Source organism: Bombina bombina, chromosome 6, assembly GCF_027579735.1.
Source record: "Bombina bombina isolate aBomBom1 chromosome 6, aBomBom1.pri, whole genome shotgun sequence".
Lineage (NCBI taxonomy): Eukaryota > Metazoa > Chordata > Amphibia > Anura > Bombinatoridae > Bombina > Bombina bombina.
In genome coordinates this window covers 34,332,179-34,351,659 of record NC_069504.1, presented here as the reverse complement: position 1 = coordinate 34,351,659, position 19,481 = coordinate 34,332,179, and the positions used below count along the sequence as shown (strand labels likewise).

The following is a 19,481-nucleotide window of genomic DNA, read 5'->3' as shown; positions in this document are numbered from 1 at the left end:
CCAAGGTAGAAACTGCAGGTCAAAAAGGTATGAAAATGATAGGCAAAAAGGATAGTAATGAGGCAGGCAGAAGTTCTGCAGCAGCAAATACAAAGTAAGTGAGAATCAAACACACCGAGAAGAGTTCACAAATGGGCATAGATGGACACCAGAGGAGTCATTAAATAGTATGATGTGTAAAAAAAATCCACCAAAAGCCATAACGTGAGAAAAATTACGTGAATACTAGCACACAAAAATGTTGCAGTGCGTGCAGTAACTAGGCAGTGTCAATATTGATGCAAAAACAAATATGTCAATAGAAAACTGTGACAGATATGTGTTCCTTCAAGGACTCACACAGGGGGGGTCAATGTGGCTTAAACGGATGAGTCAGATGCAAGGAGCTCACTAGCAAGGGGCATGAAGTTCAGGAGTGGCAACCCAGGAACACTCAGTGATGGAGAGCCTTTCTACTCGATAACATGATAAAGTTGTTTAGAATCGAGAGCATGTGAAACTTAAAACTCAAGGTGGCCGTCTACAAAAACCAGAGCAGGACAGTGGACTCATCAAGTAAAATGATTAATTACTGCTGGTTTTAACAAGGAAACATGAAAGACAGGCTTAGCTTTCATAGCTGGTGGAAGTTGCAAATGATAGGTAACAGGACTCACCTTTCTGAGAATATGGATGGGACTGTCAAAATATGGACTTAGTTTAGTGGAGGGTTGTTGTAAATTAATATTATGGGTAGACAACCATACATGATCACCAGGATGGAGATTGGGACATACCCAATGTTTGCAATCAACAAAATGTTGGTACCTACATGATGGCCAAGATAGGATATGTTGAATATGTTATTAATCTTTTATTGCATGGAAACTGTATTATCAGCAGCCGGTACTCCTGAGGAGCTACAGTAAGCTGTAAAAGTTCTCAGAGTATATCCTAGAGCTGTATAAAAGGGAGTAGTCTGAAGACAAGCATGCCAACCAGAATTATGAGCTAATTTGGGTAGAGTCAACAGTGATAACTAGTTATCTTGGAGGGTAGATATGTAAGCACTAAGGTATGCTTCTAGTTTTTGAAAGGATAAAGTATGAAGAAATGTTAGCACTTCCCTTCAGGTGCTCGCTGCCAGCCCCGGTTCTCCCAAACCGTGTATAGAAGCAGAAAGTGTTGAAAGCGTCGACGCTGTGTCACCTCCAGGGAACCATTTGTTCCAGAAATTGTTTTAACTTTATGATCTTGATAAAGGCTTCTTTTAGCCGAAATGCGTTCAGCTGTATTTTATAAAAAACTTGAAGCTTCACCTGAAGACACCTTTGTGGTGATTTTAATAAAATGCTTATTTTAACTGCAATCTTTTGATTATAACCAGTTTGTGTGCCTACCACATTGTCTGAAATCTGCTACACTGTTGTAAGCTCTTTTATGTTGGAGGTGAAAGCTACAAGGTTGACTCAGAGGATGTGGGCAGCTTGGTTCCCTGGAGGTGACACAGCGCCACCACTTTCAACACTTTATGCTTCTAGTTTTTGATTGGTACGTTCTGTTAGCCTATCAATTTGAGGGTAATAAGCAGCAGTCCCCAACCTTTTACAGAGGGTAGACCAGAATCTAGAGACAAATTACATTTCTTGATGAACAACAATATTATCAGTAAATCTATGTAGATGTATAAAGTGCTGAATAAAAAGATAAGACAATTCTTGAGCAGAAGGTTAGTTTGGTAAGGATGTGAAATGATCCATGTGGGAAAATGTCAGTTACAAAGTCCATAGTAATATGTGTCCAAGGACAATGGGGTATGGGTGAAGGCCTGAGTAGCCCCTGAGAAACTGTTTAAAGGGCTTATTGGCAGCACAATCTAACAGGCTGATACATAAGACTGGGTGTCTTTAAGTAGGGTAGGCCACAAAAATTGGGTTTGTAACTGCTTTAAAGTAGCCGTGATTTCTGGATGTCCAGAGATTACAGAATCATGCGCACACTACAGAATGTATTTTCAAAGGTGTTCAGGAACAAAAAGTATGCCGGACGGAGGTTTCAAAGTATGAGGTATGTGTTTTTGTGCTGTTTGGAGTCTTTACAATAAACAATAGTTAAAGACCACAAAATAATCTGTTCTTTGTGGATAATGGCTTTCATCATGATTTGGTTCAGTGTTCTGTAATCCATGCATGGCCTGACACAAAGAAGTAGCCTGCTCCAGATGGAGAAGATGAAGGTCTGATAAATCTCTGTTGCAAGTTTTCTTAAATATATTCATCAAGGGAAGCAGTTTAAGGGGGAGACAGGGATATGCTTTCCTCTTATGGAGCTGAGCACCCAGAAGCAGGTCTGACCAATCGTCACTGAAGAAAATAGGCCAATTCATTCCCACCATGCATGATCACTGTAACTGTCACAAGAAGGAAGTGTTTCCTCTTTGCAGCGGTGTGTTGGTTAATTGGGCGTTCAGAGGCTGGTTTGTGCACTGTGAATTCTAGTGTGTAATCTGTGTCAGGAGTTCAAGAAGAGATAGCCGCCTGATACTCCAAACATAGCACTCGCATGAAGTTCGAACACAAGCAGGTAAAGAAAACAATTATTATGGATTGAGCACTTTAAAAATGTAGAACGGATGTGACCAAGTCTCCTTGAAAAATACTATGATTTAATAGCGAAACGTACATTGAAGAGATTGGAAGCTAAATGATCGTCGGCAAGAGTGGAACTTACCTAACAGCCCCGGCTTGACACTGTAAAAAAAATGCTGCCTTGTTGAGACAGACTTTTACACACACATATACAGTAGAGCCATATTAAAGCACTATTTAACCCTCCTGCTCGAATGTTAGCTGCGCTAGAAGTAAGCTTTTTGCGCTCATCAGGTTGTGCTCATATTACAAGTTGAAAGTAAAAAGTTATAGCTCGTTCTAACCTGGCGAGTGTAAAAAGCCGAACTTACAATATCGCTCACACTATAACCTATTCCCACCATAGAAGTCAATGGAGCAAAAAATATGGGGAAAAAACTCCTACTCGCACGCAAACCCGATCGCATATTCTTGTGTGCTAACCCGACATGAAAATATGAATTTTTTACATTCCAATGTTCTTCAAATAGCAGAATATGTTCTATTTATTCATAAATACATATTTCTACATACAGTATATATGATGGTATAGTAGAGACAGAGACAGATAGATATATACACATACATATATACTAGTCCTAAAGCCCGTTTACACGGGCCATTTTTTGCAGTATAGCGGTCCCACCCTCTTTCCCCTCTTTTTTGCACGCTCTCTCGCTCCACCTCTCTTTTGCTCTCTCTCTCCTCCCTCTCTTTTGCTCTCTCTCCCCCTCTCTTTTGCGCTCTCTCTCACTCCACCTCTCTTTTGCTCTCTCTCTCCCCCTCTCTCTTTTGCTCCCTCTCTCCCCCTCTCTTTTGCTTTCTCTTCCCCCCTTTTTTTTGCTCTCTCTCCCCCCTCTCTTTTGCGCTCTCTCTCCCCCCTCTCTTTTGTGCTCTCTTTCTCCCCCCTCTCTTTTGCGTTCTCTCTCTCTCTTTTGCACTCTCTCTCCCCCCTCTCTTCTGCACTCTCTCACTCCCCTCTCTCTTTTGCTCTGTCTCTCTCCCCTTTTTTTGCTCTCTCTCCATCCCTCTCTATTGCTCTCTCTCCCCCTCTCTTTTTCTCTCTCCCCCTCTCTTTTTCTCTCTCCCCCTCTCTTTTTCTCTCTCTCCCCCTCTTTTTTCTCTCTCTCCCCCTCTCTATTGCTCTCTCTCCCCCTCTCTATTGCTCTCTCTCCCCCCTCTCTATTGCTCTCTCTCCCCCTCTCTATTGCTCTCTCTCCCCCCTCTCTATTGCTCTCTCTCCCCAATCTCTTTTGCTCTTTCCCCTCTCTATGCTCTCTCTCCATCCCTCTCTTTTGCGCTCTCTTTCTCCCCCCTCTCTTTTGCGTTCTCTCTCTCTCTTTTGCACTCTCTCTCCCCCCCTCTCTTCTGCACTCTCTCACTCTCCCCCTCTCTTTTGCTCTGTCTCTCTCCCCTTTTTTTGCTCTCTCTCCATTCCTCTCTATTGCTCTCCCCCTCTCTTTTTCTCTCTCCCCCTCTCTTTTTCTCTCTCTCCCCCTCTTTTTTCTCTTTCTCCCCCTCTCTATTGCTCTCTCTCCCCCTCTCTATTGCTCTCTCTCCCCCCTCTCTATTGCTCTCTCTCCCCAATCTCTTTTGCTCTTTCCCCTCTCTATGCTCTCTCTCCATCCCTCTCTTTTGCTCTCTCTCCCCCTCTCTTCTTTTGCTCTTTCCCCCCCTTATTTTCTCTCTCCCCCTCTCTTTTGCTCTCTCTCTCCCCCCTCTTTTTCTCTCTATTCCCTCTATTTTGCTCTTTCCCCTCTCTTCTGCTCTTCTCCCTCTCTTTAGCACTTTCCTATCTATTTTTGTCTCTCCCCTCTCTTTCTATTTCTCTACCCTCTCTCTTGCGCTCACCACGCCCCTGACCATGTCCGGCCATGCCTGACCACTTCCACACTCCGATACGCCCACGCCCAGCCACGCTCCCACTTTCGCCCCAAACAGCATGTCAGGTAAGGCCAGGTGTGTTTGTCCTTGTGCTGTCTCTACTGCGCATGACAGCTTCGGACAAAGACACTTGGCCTTTTATATTATAGGATATACGTATATATAGGAATATCTATTTTAAAATACTTAAAACCTATTCCCCTACATGCAGAACATTGGAATGTGAAATGTTTGCAGTAAATACATAGTTAAAACCATTATTAAATATGATAATTTATGTAGCACATACAATTTTAAACAACTTTCCAGTTTACTTCTATTATCAAATTTGCTTCTTTCTCTTGGTATTGTTTGTTGAAAGAGGAGCAATGCACTAATGGTTTCTAATTGAACACATAGGTGAGCCAATGAAAATGTCTATCTATATGCATCTAACAATCAGCAGCTAAAACCTAGGTTCTCTGTTGCTTTTGAGCTTACCTAGATAAACCTTTCAGCAAAGGATAACAAGAGAAGGAAGCAAATTAAATAATAGAGGTAAATTGGAAAGTTGTTTAAAATTGTATGCTCTGTCTGAATCATGAAAGGAAAAACGTGTTTTTTATGTCCCTTTAACTGCAAACGGCTCCAATGCATTTCTATTTATGCCTAAGGTGTGCAGCCAGCTGGGGGCACCATTTTTTCTTTCTGTCAAGTTTAAAGCTATGCTTCCTTTCCAGCCTCTAATCTGGGGGTCTGGGAGAAGATAATCCCTAAACCAATAACATATAATAGTGATGGTATGGGTTATATTATATCTCATATGGCCTTAAACTGTTTTTAGGTAGAAAAAAACTCAGTGTTAAAGATCAGACAGGAATTATCGTCTACATTAAGTTTACCTTCTGCCAAATTGTAACTGACCACTGCTTATCTAATTCTCCCAACTGCAGTTTAACCATAACTACCACTGACCACCATCCTTATGCCCCCTGTAGATTAACCACCACTTATACAACCCACCAATGATGATTTTGTGTATTTTGCACATTCCCCACTATAAATAAACTAAGCAATGCTGTCCCTATCATTAACCCCCTACAGCCCATATGTGACATTCTCTATTGGTTATATATATATATATATATATATATATATATATATATATAATTTGTGTGTTTTTTTTAACTAATAAAAAGATAGAAATATATTTTTAAACTTTTGCAGATATGATTGAACAATACAGAGAATTTATTCAGAAAGCATCCAAGCCGTGCTGTAAATCAGTATCACATGGACAAGATGGTTCAGATGACTGTTTACCCCGAACTCTCATACTTCCGGAGTGGAGGAGCCAATGCACTAACTCTAAAGACTCATCGCTCAGTAATAAATCACAAGATAAAATAGATGTTATACCATCAGAATTACTATTCACTAAGGGAAATATGATGTTTACCGCCCGGAGGATGCTGATAGCAGGAGAAGCTGGAATAGGAAAGAGCTGCTTCACTAAAGGGCTGCAGAAGAAATGGGTTTTCAGAGACACAGAGCTGTTCTATGAATGTGTCATTTATTTTACTGCTGCTGAGTTAAAATCCATAATAAACCCAATAAGTGTCAATGAGCTTCTGGGGAACAAGTGTAAGGAGCTGAAACCTGCTCTTCCACAGCTTCTACAGTCAGACAGACTTCTCATTATATTGGATGGTTTGGATGAGATGAATCTGCTGGGGAAACCAAATCACAAAGTGAAACACATTGACCATGATACTGCATTTGATATAGAGAGTCTGATTATAAACATTTTATTCAAAGATCTTCTTCCTAACACTGATGTTCTGGTGACCTCTGTTGTCAGTAGCTTGGACTCTATCAGTATGTATTTTGATGAGATATTTATAATGCAAGAGTTTTCTGAAGAGCAGGTCAAACAATACTGCAACAAGTTCTGTTCAGGTGATGAGATCTCTCAGTCTGTTTTTACCTTTATAAAAGAGCATAACTTGTCCAGTTTGGCCTCAATTCCCCTTCTGAGCTCTGCATTATGTGAACTATTCAAGTATAAAATGTTACCTGAATACAAAGAAAAGATATTTACTCCCAGCAGGATGATGATGAGTTTGTTGAAATGTTGCTTAAACAATATTATGTCTGAAATAAACTCAGAAGAGGACACAAGATGTTGCATTAAGGGAGATACAAATACACCCCTTTCAGCAAACATTAAAAGATGTATTTATAACCTGGCCAAACTTTCCTATGAGAATCTCATAGATGATGGCAAATATATAAACAAGTCAGATCTTGGAGAAGGCTGTGCACATACACAATTACTAACTGATAATTTATGTAAGTTCTTCTTTAAACCGCCCACCAGTAAGGAGGTGTTGGAGTATCGTCACGCAAGTTTCAGAGACATGTTTGCTGCTCTATACTGTGTGTGGGAACTACAAGATCCTAAAGATATTATGGAAAGTCTTATTTCTTGGTTTAATGGCAGAATCCCAGCACAACCAGCTCACAGATTTATCACAGTGAAAATGCCTCAAATAAACAATGAAACATTACAGAAATTTCTGAGATTTTTTTTTGGCCTCCTGGGATTCAGAGACATTGATAATCTGCAAGAGATGGACGTAAGCCCTGACTTACTCAAGATGATCATTTTGTTTAGATCAAATCTGCCTCAATATACATTAAACTTTTGTCATTATCTTTATGAAATTCATAATAATTCCCTTATAGAAGACTTGCCAGGACGGTCATTATCTTTATTATGCAAATCACTTAATTCCTTAGACATACAAGCACTGCAGTACAGCTCACGCGTTTTACAACTGGATACGTTTGATTTATCTCTATGTGAATTAGGAGATGAGAAGTTACAGCAACTAGAAAGCACAATTATAAACTCTAGAGATGTCCGGTAAGTGTGAATTTCGTATACTTTTTTTTTAAACTGCTGTTTGTACAAATATTACATAAAAATATAGCGAGGGTTACTCACTTTAAATGTTTTTTTTATTCTTATTTTTTCATTTGTTGCCAGATATTTAGTGTAAATTTATGTGGATTTCCATTAAAGGGACATGAAACCCAAAATTTTTCTTCCATGATTCAGATAGTGATAGATTGATCTTTTTTTTACCAGCAATGTAGCCTGAGCAGTGATACAATTTAAGTAGGAGGAATATTACTATGAAAACACAGAAAATGTCAAACAATACAATGTTAAATGTTCACACACAAAATTAACATACAAAATAAAAAAAACAAACACAAACATTGCATTATCATTGAAAAATATATTGTATAATATTAAACTTGAGCTTCCTTCTCTCCACTTTAACCAGGTGCATTGGAAATTTCTTAATTATAATGTAGTAGCAACAATACTGGTAATTAACCTATGCCTAGATTTAGAGTTCTGCGTTAGCCGTCAAAACCAGCGTTAGGGGGTCCTACCGCTGGTTTTGGCCTACCGCTGGTATTTAGAGTCTTGTAGGTAAGGGTCTAACGCTCACTTTCCAGCCGCGACTTTTCCATACCGCAGATCCCCTAACGTCAATTGCGTATCCTATCTTATCAATGGGATCTTTCTAACGCCGGTATTTAGAGTCTTGGCTGAAGTGAGCCTTAGAACTCTAACGACAAGACTCCAGCCGCAGAAAAAAGCCAGGAGTTAAGAGCTTTCTGGGCTAACGCCGGTTTATAAAGCTCTTAACTACTGTGCTCTAAAGTACACTAACACCAATAAACTACCTATGTACCCCTAAACCGAGGCCCCCCCAAATCGCCGCCACTCTATTATTTTTTTTTAACCCCTAATCTGCCGACCGCACACCGCCGCAACCTATATTATCCCTATGTACCCCTAATCTGCTGCCCCTAACATCGCCGACCCCTACATAATATTTATTACCCCCTAATCTGCCCCCCCCCAACGTCGCCGCTACCTACCTACAATTATTAACCCCTAATCTGCCGACCGGACCTCACCGCTACTATAATAAATGTATTAACCCCTAATCCGCCTCACTCCTGCCTCAAAAACCCTATAATAAATAGTATTAACCCCTAATCTGCCCTCCCTAACATCGTTGACACCTAACTTCAAGTATTAACCCCTAATCTGCCGACCGGACCTCGCCGCTACTCTAATAAATGTATTAACCCCTAAAGCTAAGTCTAACCCTAACACTAACACCCCCCTAAATTAAATATAATTTTAATCTAACGAATTAAAATAAATCTTATTAAATAAATTATTCCTATTTAAAGCTAAATACTTACCTGTAAAATAAACCTTAAAATAGCTACAATATAAATAATAATTATATTGTAGCTATTTTAGGATTAATATTAATTTTACAGGCAACTTTGTATTTATTTTAACCAGGTACAATAGCTATTAAATATGTAATAACTATTTAATAGTTACCTAGTTACAATAATTACAAAATTACCTGTAAAATAAATCCTAACCTAAGTTACAATTAAACCTAACACTACACTATCAATAAATTAATTAAATAAACTATCTACAATTATCTACAATTAAATCAACTAAACTAAATTACAAAAAAAAAAACACTAAATTACAAAAAAAAACAAACACTAAATTACAAAAAATAAAAAAAGATTACAAGAATTTTAAACTAATTACACCTACTCTTTGTTTTTTTAATTTAGTTTAGTTGATTTAATTGTAGATAATTGTAGATAGTTTAATTAATTAATTTATTGATAGTGTAGTGTTAGGTTTAATTGTAACTTAGGTTAGGATTTATTTTACAGGTAATTTTGTAATTATTTTAACTAGGTAACTATTAAATAGTTATTAACTATTTAATAGCTATTGTACCTGGTTAAAATAAATACAAAGTTGCCTGTAAAATAAATATTAATCCTAAAATAGCTACAATATAATAATTATTTATATTGTAGCTATATTAGGGTTTATTTTACAGGTAAGTATTTAGCTTTAAATAGGAATAATTTATTTAATAAGATTTATTTTATTTCGTTAGATTTAAATTATATTTAACTTAGGGGGGTGTTAGTGTTAGGGTTAGACTTAGCTTTAGGGGTTAATACATTTATTAGAGTAGCAGCGAGGTCCGGTCGGCAGATTAGGGGTTAATACTTGAAGTTAGGTGTCGGTGATGTTAGGGAGGGCAGATTAGGGGTTAATACTATTTATTATAGGGTTTTTGAGGCAGGAGTGAGGCGGATTAGGGGTTAATACATTTATTATAGTAGCGGTGAGGTCCGGTTGGCAGATTAGGGGTTAATAATTGGAGGTAGGTGGCGGCGACGTTGGGGGCGGCAGATTAGGGGTTAATAAATATAATATAGGGGTCGGCGGTGTTAGGGGCAGCAGATTAGGGGTACAAAGGGATAATGTAGTTTGCGGCGGTGTACGAATCGGCAGTTTAGGGGTTAAAAATAATATGCAGGGGTCAGCGATAGCGGGGGCGGCAGATTAGGGGTTAATAAGTGTAAGGTTAGGGGTGTTTAGACTCGGGTACATGTTAGGGTGTTAGGCGCAGACTTAGGAAGTGTTTCCCCATAGGAAATAATGGGGCTGCGTTAGGAGCTGAACGCTGCTTTTTTGCAGGTGTTAGGTTTTTTTCCAGCTCAAACTGCCCCATTGTTTCCTATGGGGGAATCGTGCACAAGCACGTTTTTGAAGCTGGCCTCGTCCGTAAGCAACGCTGGTATTGAGAGTTGCAGTGGCGGTAAATATGTCTGTACGCTCCCTTTTTGGAGCCTAACGCAGCCCTTCTGAGAACTCTAAATACCAGCGTTGTTTAAAAGGTGCGGGGGGAAAAAAACATGCGTAGCTAACGCACCCCTTCTAACGCAAAACTCTAAATCTAGGCGATTGTAATTAGCAGAACACTAATGATACATCTCATTAAAATAAACTAAGAAACAAAAAAGGAAAAAAAAAAAAAAGGGGAGGGGAGGGGGCAACAAACCCCAAAAGGGGGAAAAGAGAAAAATTCCCCTTTAACGTAACTCATTCCCCCCTCTCTCATCTCTCTCATCCATCCCCTTTATCTTCCCCCTCTATCTCCTTTAAGCTGCAGAGGGTGTATATAAAGATAGTCTTTAACCTTTTACCATATACCTAACAAGACCATTTCAGTGTTTCTGAAGGGAAATAAGTAACAAATAATCAATTTCACTGGGTGAAAATATTTTAATAAATTTAGACCATTTTTTTAAAAAAAGTATTGTTTCTTGATCTGAGTTTAAGTCTGTAGCTACTTGTTCAATTAGATATTGCTTTTTAAGATAATTGTTTACTTCTGTGATTGACGGTGAAAATTTGCTTTTCCAATTCTTGAAGATCTGGGGCCCGATCCGATATGCAGCGTCGCCCGCAAATGCCGGCGACGCTGAATTTTGTGCTGGTTTGGTATCCTATATACGGCGTAACCTAGAAGTTACGCTTGTATATTTCTGCAGTCGCCCGTAGTTTTTTGGGCCATAGGCAGGTATACCAAACCAGCGCAGTTTGGTATCCAATATACAGCGTAAGGACTTACGTGGTGAAAATGGAGAAATCTTACTCAATTTTCACCTCGCCACAAAAAGCAGCCGTAGTAAGCCTTACGCTGTCTATTGGAGCCCCGTAACTCCCCGTAACTCCCTAACGCATGCGCAATGTCTATCTACCTGTCAACCACGATCTGCTAAATAAAACCTAACACCTAACGCATGCGCAATGTCTATCTACCTGTCAACCGCGATCCCCCGCCGCAATCCCTAATAAAATATTTAACCCCTAAACCGCCGCTCCCGGACCCCGCCGCCACCTACATTAACTACCCCCTAATGTGATCCCCCTACACCGTCGCCAACTATATTAAACTACCTCCTAAAGTGAGCCCCTTACACCGCTGCCATCTACCTTACCTAGCCACTAAAGTGAGCCCCTTACACCGCCGCCATCTACCTTACCTACCCCCTAAAGTGAGCTCCTACCCCGCCGCCATCTATTTTAAAATTATTAACCCCTAATTTAATCCCCCTACCCCGCCGCCAGCTATATTAAATTAATTAACCCCTAATCTAATCCCCCTACCCCGCCGCCAGCTATATTAAATTATTTAACCCCTAAAATACTAAACTATCCCTACCACTATACCTAAGTCTAACCCTACAAATAGCCCTAAAAAGGGCTTTTTGCGTGGCATTACCCCAATGTAAACTGCTCTATTGCCAGCCCTTAAAAGGGCTTTTTGCGGGGCATGCCCCAAAGAAAACTGCTCTTTTACCAGCCCTTAAAAGGGCTTTTGGCGGGGCTTTGTCACAAAGTAAACTGCTCTTTTGCATCTAATCTAAATCCCCTTACACCGCCACCACCTATAATAAATGTATTAACCTCTAATCTAATCCCCCTACACCGCCGCCAGCTATATTAAACACATTAACCCTTAATCTAATCCCCCTACACCGCCGCCAGCTATATTAACTATATTAACCCTAATTATATTAGGGTTAATATAGTTAATATTGTTATTATATTATATATATATTAAGTATAATAACCCTATCTAACTCTAACATCCCTAACTAAACTCTTATTAAAATAAATCTAATATTAATATTATTAATTAAAATATTCCTATTTAAATCTAAATACTTACCTATAAAATAAACCCTAAGATAGCTACAATGTAATTAATAATTACATTGTAGCTATTTTAGGGTTTATATTTATTTTACAGGTAACTTGGTATTTATTTTAACTAGGTACAATAGCTATTAAATAGTTAATAACTATTTAATAGCTACCTAGTTAAAATAATTACCAATTTACCTGTAAAATAAATCCTAACCTAAGTTACAAATACACCTACACTATCAATAAATTAAATAAACTACAAATATCTAAACTAAAATACAATTAAATAAACTAAACTAAATTACAGAAAAAAAACAAACACTAAATTACAAAAAATAAAAAAAGATTACAAGATTTTTAAGCTAATTACACCTATTCTAAGCCCCCTAATAAAATAATAAATCCACCCAAAATAAAAAAAAAATCCCTACCCTATTCTAAATTAAAAAAGTTAGCTCTTTTACCTTACCAGCCCTTAAAAGGGCCTTTTGTGGGGCATGCCCCAAAGAAAACTGCTCTTTTGCCTGAAAAAAAAACACAATACCACCCCCCAACATTACAACCCACCACCCACATACCCCTAATCTAACCCAAATCGGATTGAACTTGAATCTAACCCAATCGGATTGAACTTGAATCTGATTGGCTGATTCAATCAGCCAATCAGATTTTTCTACCTTAATTCCGATTGGCTGATAGAATCCTATCAGCTAATTGGAATTTGACGGACACCATCTTGGATGACATCATTTAAAGGAACCTCATTTGTCGGGAAGTCGTCGTGCCGGAGGTTGGATGCTCCGTGGCGGAGGAGTGAAGAAAGAAGATTGAAGATGCCGCTTTGCTTGAAGACATCGCCGGATGGAAGAAGACTCTCTGCCGCTTGCTTGAAGACATCGCCCGGATGGAAGAAAACTCTCTGCCGCTTGCTTGAAGACATCGCCGGATGGAAGAAGACTTCACTGCCGCTTGATTGAAGACATAGCCCGGATCGGATGAAGAGTTCTGCCCGGCTGGGTGAATACAAGGTAGGGAGATCTTCAGGGGGGTAGTGTTAGGTTTATTTAAGGGGGGTTTGGGTTAGATTAGGGGTATGTGGGTGGTGGGTTGTAATGTTGGGGGTGGTATTGTGTTTTTTTTTTTCAGGCAAAAGAGCAGTTTTCTTTGGGGCATGCCCCCCAAAAGGCCCTTTTAAGGGCTGGTAAGGTAAAAGAGCTAACTTTTTTTAATTTAGTATAGGGTAGGGAATTTTTTTTTATTTTGGGGGGCTTTATTATTTTATTAGGGGGCTTAGAATAGGTGTAATTAGCTTAAAAATCTTGTAATCTTTTTTTTTATTTTTTGTAATTTAGTGTTTGTTTTTTTCTGTAATTTAGTTTAGTTTATTTAATTGTATTTTAGTTTAGATAGTTGTAGTTTATTTAATTTATTGATAGTGTAGGTGTATTTGTAACTTAGGTTAGGATTTATTTTACAGGTAAATTGGTAATTATTTTAACTAGGTAGCTATTAAATAGTTATTAACTATTTAATAGCTATTGTACCTAGTTAAAATAAATACCAAGTTACCTGTAAAATAAATATAAATCCTAAAATAGCTACAATGTAATTATTAATTACATTGTAGCTATTTTAGGGTTTATTTTATAGGTAAGTATTTAGATTTAAATAGGAATATTTTAATTAATAATATTAATATTAGATTTATTTTAATAAGAGTTTAGTTAGGGATGTTAGAGTTAGATAGGGTTATTATACTTAATATATATATAATATAATAACTATATTAACTATATTAACCCTAATATAATTAGGGTTAATATATTTAATATAGCTGGCGGCGGTGTAGGGGATTAGATTAGGGGTTAATGTGTTTAATATAGGTGGCGGCGGTGTAGGGGAATTTAGATTAGATGCAAAAGAGCAGTTTACTTTGTGACAAAGCCCCGCCAAAAGCCCTTTTAAGGGCTGGTAAAAGAGCAGTTTTCTTTGGGGCATGCCCCGCAAAAAGCCCTTTTAAGGGCTGGCAATAGAGCAGTTTACTTTGGGGTAATGCCACACAAAAATCCCTTTTCAGGGCTATTTGTAGGGTTAGACTTAGGTTTAGTGGTAGGGATAGTTTAGTATTTTAGGGGTTAAATAATTTAATATAGCTGGCGGCGGGGTAGGGGGATTAGATCAGGGGTTAATTAATTTAATATAGCTAGCGGCGGGGTAGGGGGATTAGATTAGGGGTTAAATAATTTAATATAGGTGGCGGCGGGGTAGGGGGATTAGATTAGAGGTTAAATAATTTAATATAGGTGGCGGCGGGGTAGGGGGATTAGATTAGGGGTTAAATAATTTAATATAGGTGGCGGCAGGGTAGGGGGATTAAATTAGGGGTTAAATAATTTAATATAGGTGGCGGCGGTGTAGGGGGATTAAATTAGGGGTTAATATTTTTAAAATAGATGGCGGCGATGTAAGGGGCTCACTTTAGGGGGTAGGTAAGGTAGATGGCGGCGGGGTAGGGGCTCACTTTAGGGGGTAGGTAAGGTAGATGGCAGCGGGGTAGGGGCTCACATTAGGTGGTTATAGATTTAATATAGCTGGCGGCGGGGTCCGGGAGCGGCAGTTTAGGGGTTAATAACTTTATTAGGTGGCGGCGGGGTCCGGGAGCGGCGGTTTAGGGGTTAATACATTTTTTATTGTTAGGATAGTGAGGGGGGATAGCGGATAGAGGGTTAGACGTGTCGGGCTATGTTTGGGAGGCGTGTTAGACAGTACAGGTGATTTTATAACTTAGTCAGGTTTTGTAGGCGCCGGCAGTTTCTAAAGTGCCGTAAGTCACTGGCGACTCCAGAAATTTGTACTTACGCAGATTTCTGGACATCGCTGGTTTATCAGACTTACGGCACTTTAGCCTCTGACGGCACCGTATATAGGATAGCTCGAGTTGCGAGCTGAAACTGCGGGCGGCGGGGGTTCCCTCGCTTGCGCCGCAAACTACGCTGCATATCGGATCGCGCCCCAAGTTCCTGGCTGAAAGAATGACCAGATTTATTATCTTGGCGTCATTTAAGGCTAATTCCCTATCTGTCAAGAAAATGTCTTTTACCATAAACTTGAGTGGGGTTACTTTCAGCACCTTAACCAGCCAAAGCTCTATTTTGCTCCAAAACTGTTGAATTTTAGGACAGGCCCAGATCATATGTAATAGATCTGCAGCTTGTAAACTGCATTTCGGGCACTTATTAAAGCTTCCGTTATACCATCTGTAGCCCTCTCTTTTGTTTCTCTCTACCCCTCTCTTTTTGATCTCCCCCCTCTCTTTTGATCTCTTTCTCCCCCCCTCTCTTTTGATCTCTCTCTCTCTACCCCTCTCTTTTGCTCTCTCTCCCCTCTTTTGCTTTCTCTCCCCCCCCTTCTGTTTTGCGCTCTCCCCCCACTCTTTTGCTCTCTCTCCCATTTTTTTTATCTCTCTCCCGCCTTCGCTTTTGCTCTCTCTCCCCACTTTCTTTTGCTCTCTCTCCCCCCTCTCTTTTGCTCTCTCCCCCTCTCTTTTGCTCTCTCTCCCCCTTTCTTTTGCGCTCTCTCTCCTCTCTTTTGCTCTCTCTCCTCCCTCTCTTTTTCTCTCTATCACCTTCTCTTTTGTCCGCTCTCTCTCTAACGCTCTCTTTTGCTTGCTCTCTCTCTCTCCCCCCTCTCTTTTGCTCTCTCTCTCTCCCCCTCTCTTTTGCTCTCTCTCTCTCTCTTGCCCTCTCTTTTTCTCTCTCTCTCCCGCTCTTTTGATCTCTGTCAAATCTGTCAAATTTCTCCCCTGGGGAGTTAAATTGTCCAGTTAAGCTGGATTCGAATAAATGCATGCTTTGCAAAATGTACATAGTCTGGCCCCTTACTAAGTTGTGCGCTACTTGTTTAGCCTCTGTACTACAGACTCATTCTAATGTCCCTTGTACTAAAGCCTCTACATTGCTCTCAGATTCCCAGGATAACTCTTTAGAGTCTGTGTTCTTGCAGGACTCTGCAGCCATTGATCTGCCAGTATTTTTACCTCAAGCGCCTTCCCTAGACCCTTCACAGGCAGTGCCCTGTGGTGCAGCTCCAGTTCATTTTCTGGGACCGTACCTCTTCCTATAGCTTTTGCAGCGAGTTACAGTCTGCAGTTGCTGCTGCGTTGAGTGCTATGCCTGTGACAGGGAAAATGAAAAAGAAAGGTGAAACATGGCGTCTCTGATGTTGTGACCAGTAGTTCTCTGGAAACTTTGCTGGTAAGCCTAGGGTAATGTTCTGATGATGAGAATTCCTCAGTAGCTTCAGAGGGGGAACGTTCTTCCTCTGACTCCTCCAAGGAAAAAGTCGTGGAATCTGAAGAAATTAATTTTAGGTTCATACTTAAACAGCTTAAATTTCTTTTTAAGGAGGTTTTATCTACCTTAGATGTTCCTGAGATGAAGCCTGTTGAGGAGCAATGGGTGCAAAAGTTGGACATGGTTTATCAGACTAAGGTTAAGATTCCTGAGGTATTCAAAGTCCCTTCCCTCATGGCGGATAGTAGATCCAAGGAATGGGAGAAACCAGGAGTGCCTTTCTCTCCATCTCCAAACTTTAAGAAGATGTTTCCTGTTCCGAATTCTCACTTGGAAATGTGGAATATGGTTCCGAAGGTGAATGGTACTATTTCTACTTTGGCTAAGCATACCACTATTCCCCTAGAGGATAGTACATCCTTCAGAGATCCTAAGGACAGAAAGTTGGAAAGTTATTAAAAAGAATATTTAGTCAGATGGGTTTGCCGTTTCAGCCTGCAGCAGGTATCACGGCGGTCGCTGGTGCTGCCACTGTCTGGTGGGATTCTCTATCTGAGATTATTTTAGTGGAGACTTCTTTAGAGGATATCCAAAACCGGATAAGGAGGCCTATTTATCAAAGCATCAACTTTGATGCATTCGCTGGCACCAATACGCTCACCTAACATCGCGGCCGCGTATCTCAATACGCTCTACATATGTATCAAAAAAGCCGGCAAAAAGCAGCGCACCAAGTACAGTACGATGAGCAGCGGACTGTTGTTAACTAGCAGTCATCGATCTCGCTGCTTTTCGGCTTTTTACCAACTTTATTTATACCCTGTCACTAAACACCGCCACTATACTAAAATGTGTAACCCCTATCCCGCCGCTCCCGGAGCCCACCGCAACTAAATAAATATATTAACCCCTATCCCACCGCTCCAAGAGACCACCGCAACTAAATAAAATATATTAACCCCTATCCCGCCGCTCCCGGACCCCGCCGCAACTGTAATACAATTATTAACCCTAAATCCCTGGCCTCCAAAATCACTACCATTAACTAAACCTATTAACCCCTAAACCACCAGCCCCCCACATCGCCATAAACTAAATTAACCTATGTAAGTTTAGTGAAGGCTAGGGTTTTTTTTATTTTGGGTGGGCTTTTTTATTTTATAGGGCTATTAGATTAGGTGTAATTCTTTTTTATTTTTGATACTGTGTTTGATACTGTTTTTGTTTTTTTGTAACTTAGTTTTTATTTTTTTGTAATTTTGTAATTTTTAATAGTATATTTATATAATTTGAGTAGGGTTAGGTTTTTAAATATGTAAAATAGTTAATTTAATTGTTAGTTTAATGTAATTGTAGTTTAATAGTTATGGTAGGTTAATTAATAGTTTAATATAGTTTATTTTAATTCTACAGGAATGTTTTAATTTATTATAAGATAGGGATGAGGTTATTTTATTAATATTTTATTTAGGTGGCGGCGATGTTGGGGCTGTAGATTGGGGTGTTTAGACTCAGGGCTTATGTTAGGGTGTTAGGTGTAAACTTTACTGGTTTTCTACCATAGAAATCAATGGGATATCGGGCACCATCGAACATAAGCTTTCGCTGCTTTCAGACTCCCATTGATTCCTATGGAATCCGCGGCCTCCAGGGTGGCGGATTAAAAACCAGGTACGCTGATCGTACCTGTTAGAAATTTGATAACTTGCAAAAGGTGTCAGATAGTGCCGAATTTGTATTCGGAACATCTGTAATGACGTAAGCATCGATATGTGTCGGATTGAGAAAACAAGAACCAGAGGAACCCTGCCTCTTCTAAGCCGGACCAACCAAGAAATACCTGGAAACCTAATCAGTCTTGGTGTAAGAGAAAACCGCCCAAGAAGTCTACTCTAGACAACAAATCTGCATGAAGGGGAGGCCCCAGGCTCAGGATTGGGTCGTGGAGGGGGCAGACTCTCTCTTTCAGGAAGCCTGGTTTAAGAAAGTACAGGACCCTTGGGTTCTGGATGTCATCTCGCAGGGATACTGAATAGGTTTTTGGTCTCGTCCTCCACGGGGCATATTCCTGCTTTCCAGACTTTCAGGAAACCCAGAGAAGAGAATGACTTTCCTGGTTTGGGTAGAGGACCTTGTATCCATGGGGGTGATTGTCCCAGTTCCCAGATCAAAACGGGGACAAGGATTTTATACAAATCTATTCATAGTTCACAAAAAGGAGGGAACCTTTTGGCTTATCCAAGATCTGAAATGTCTAAACACATTTCTGAGATTCCCCTCGTTCAAGATGGAAACTATCAGCTCTATCCTTGCCATAGTTCAGGAGGAAGTCCAAAGTAATCAAGCACCAGTGTAGTGTGCTCACTGCCAGGCCTCACACCAAAGACCCAAACATATACATAAAAAACATAGGCAGCAGCACCACTTGAAATAGTTTCTAATTTATTGGAAGTGCAACAAGATAAAAAACAGCAACGTTTCGGACTCACAAGTCCTTAATCATGCATAAATTGTAACAGATGTGGCTGACTTAAATAGCACTCTACACTCCTCCTACTTTGACATCACAGAGTAACTCTCCACATAACAGAAAGATGTGACAGAAAAAATGTACATTTAAATTTAAGCAACAGTACATGATATAAATACATAGGTAAAGTTATCCTAACTGAGTCAATTTCACATTCTAAATTCTAAAATCTGGATCATATACACTAGTGGTAAATAATACATCATATATATATAAAGCAACAGTACATGATATAAATACATAGGTAAAGTCACCTCAATTGAGCCAATTTCACATTCTAAATATCAAAATCTGGACCATATAAATTAGTAGTAGATGATATATCATATGTTACATTCATAACCTAAAAAATGAAAAATATATACAATTTATACAATTATATATACAATATACAATTTCTATTACTATATTATTATTATTATACAAAACACTAAATTACAGAAAATAATAAACAAATTACAGATTTTTAAACTAATTACACCTAATCTAATAGCCCTATGCAAATAAAAAAGCCCCCCCAAAATAAAAAAAAACCTAGCCTAAACTAA

General features: G+C 39.4%; 1 protein-coding gene across 1 annotated transcript in view; it reads left to right on the top strand.

Annotated features, from left to right (window-relative positions):
* LOC128662556 (uncharacterized) overlaps nt 1–19,481 on the top strand; it is a 156,314-nt gene that overhangs the window by 110,721 nt on the left and 26,112 nt on the right. The window contains exon 6 of the mRNA XM_053716350.1: nt 5,697–7,398. Within this exon, the coding sequence (XP_053572325.1) occupies nt 5,697–7,398 (1,702 nt within the window). The remainder of the gene's footprint in view (nt 1–5,696; nt 7,399–19,481) is intronic.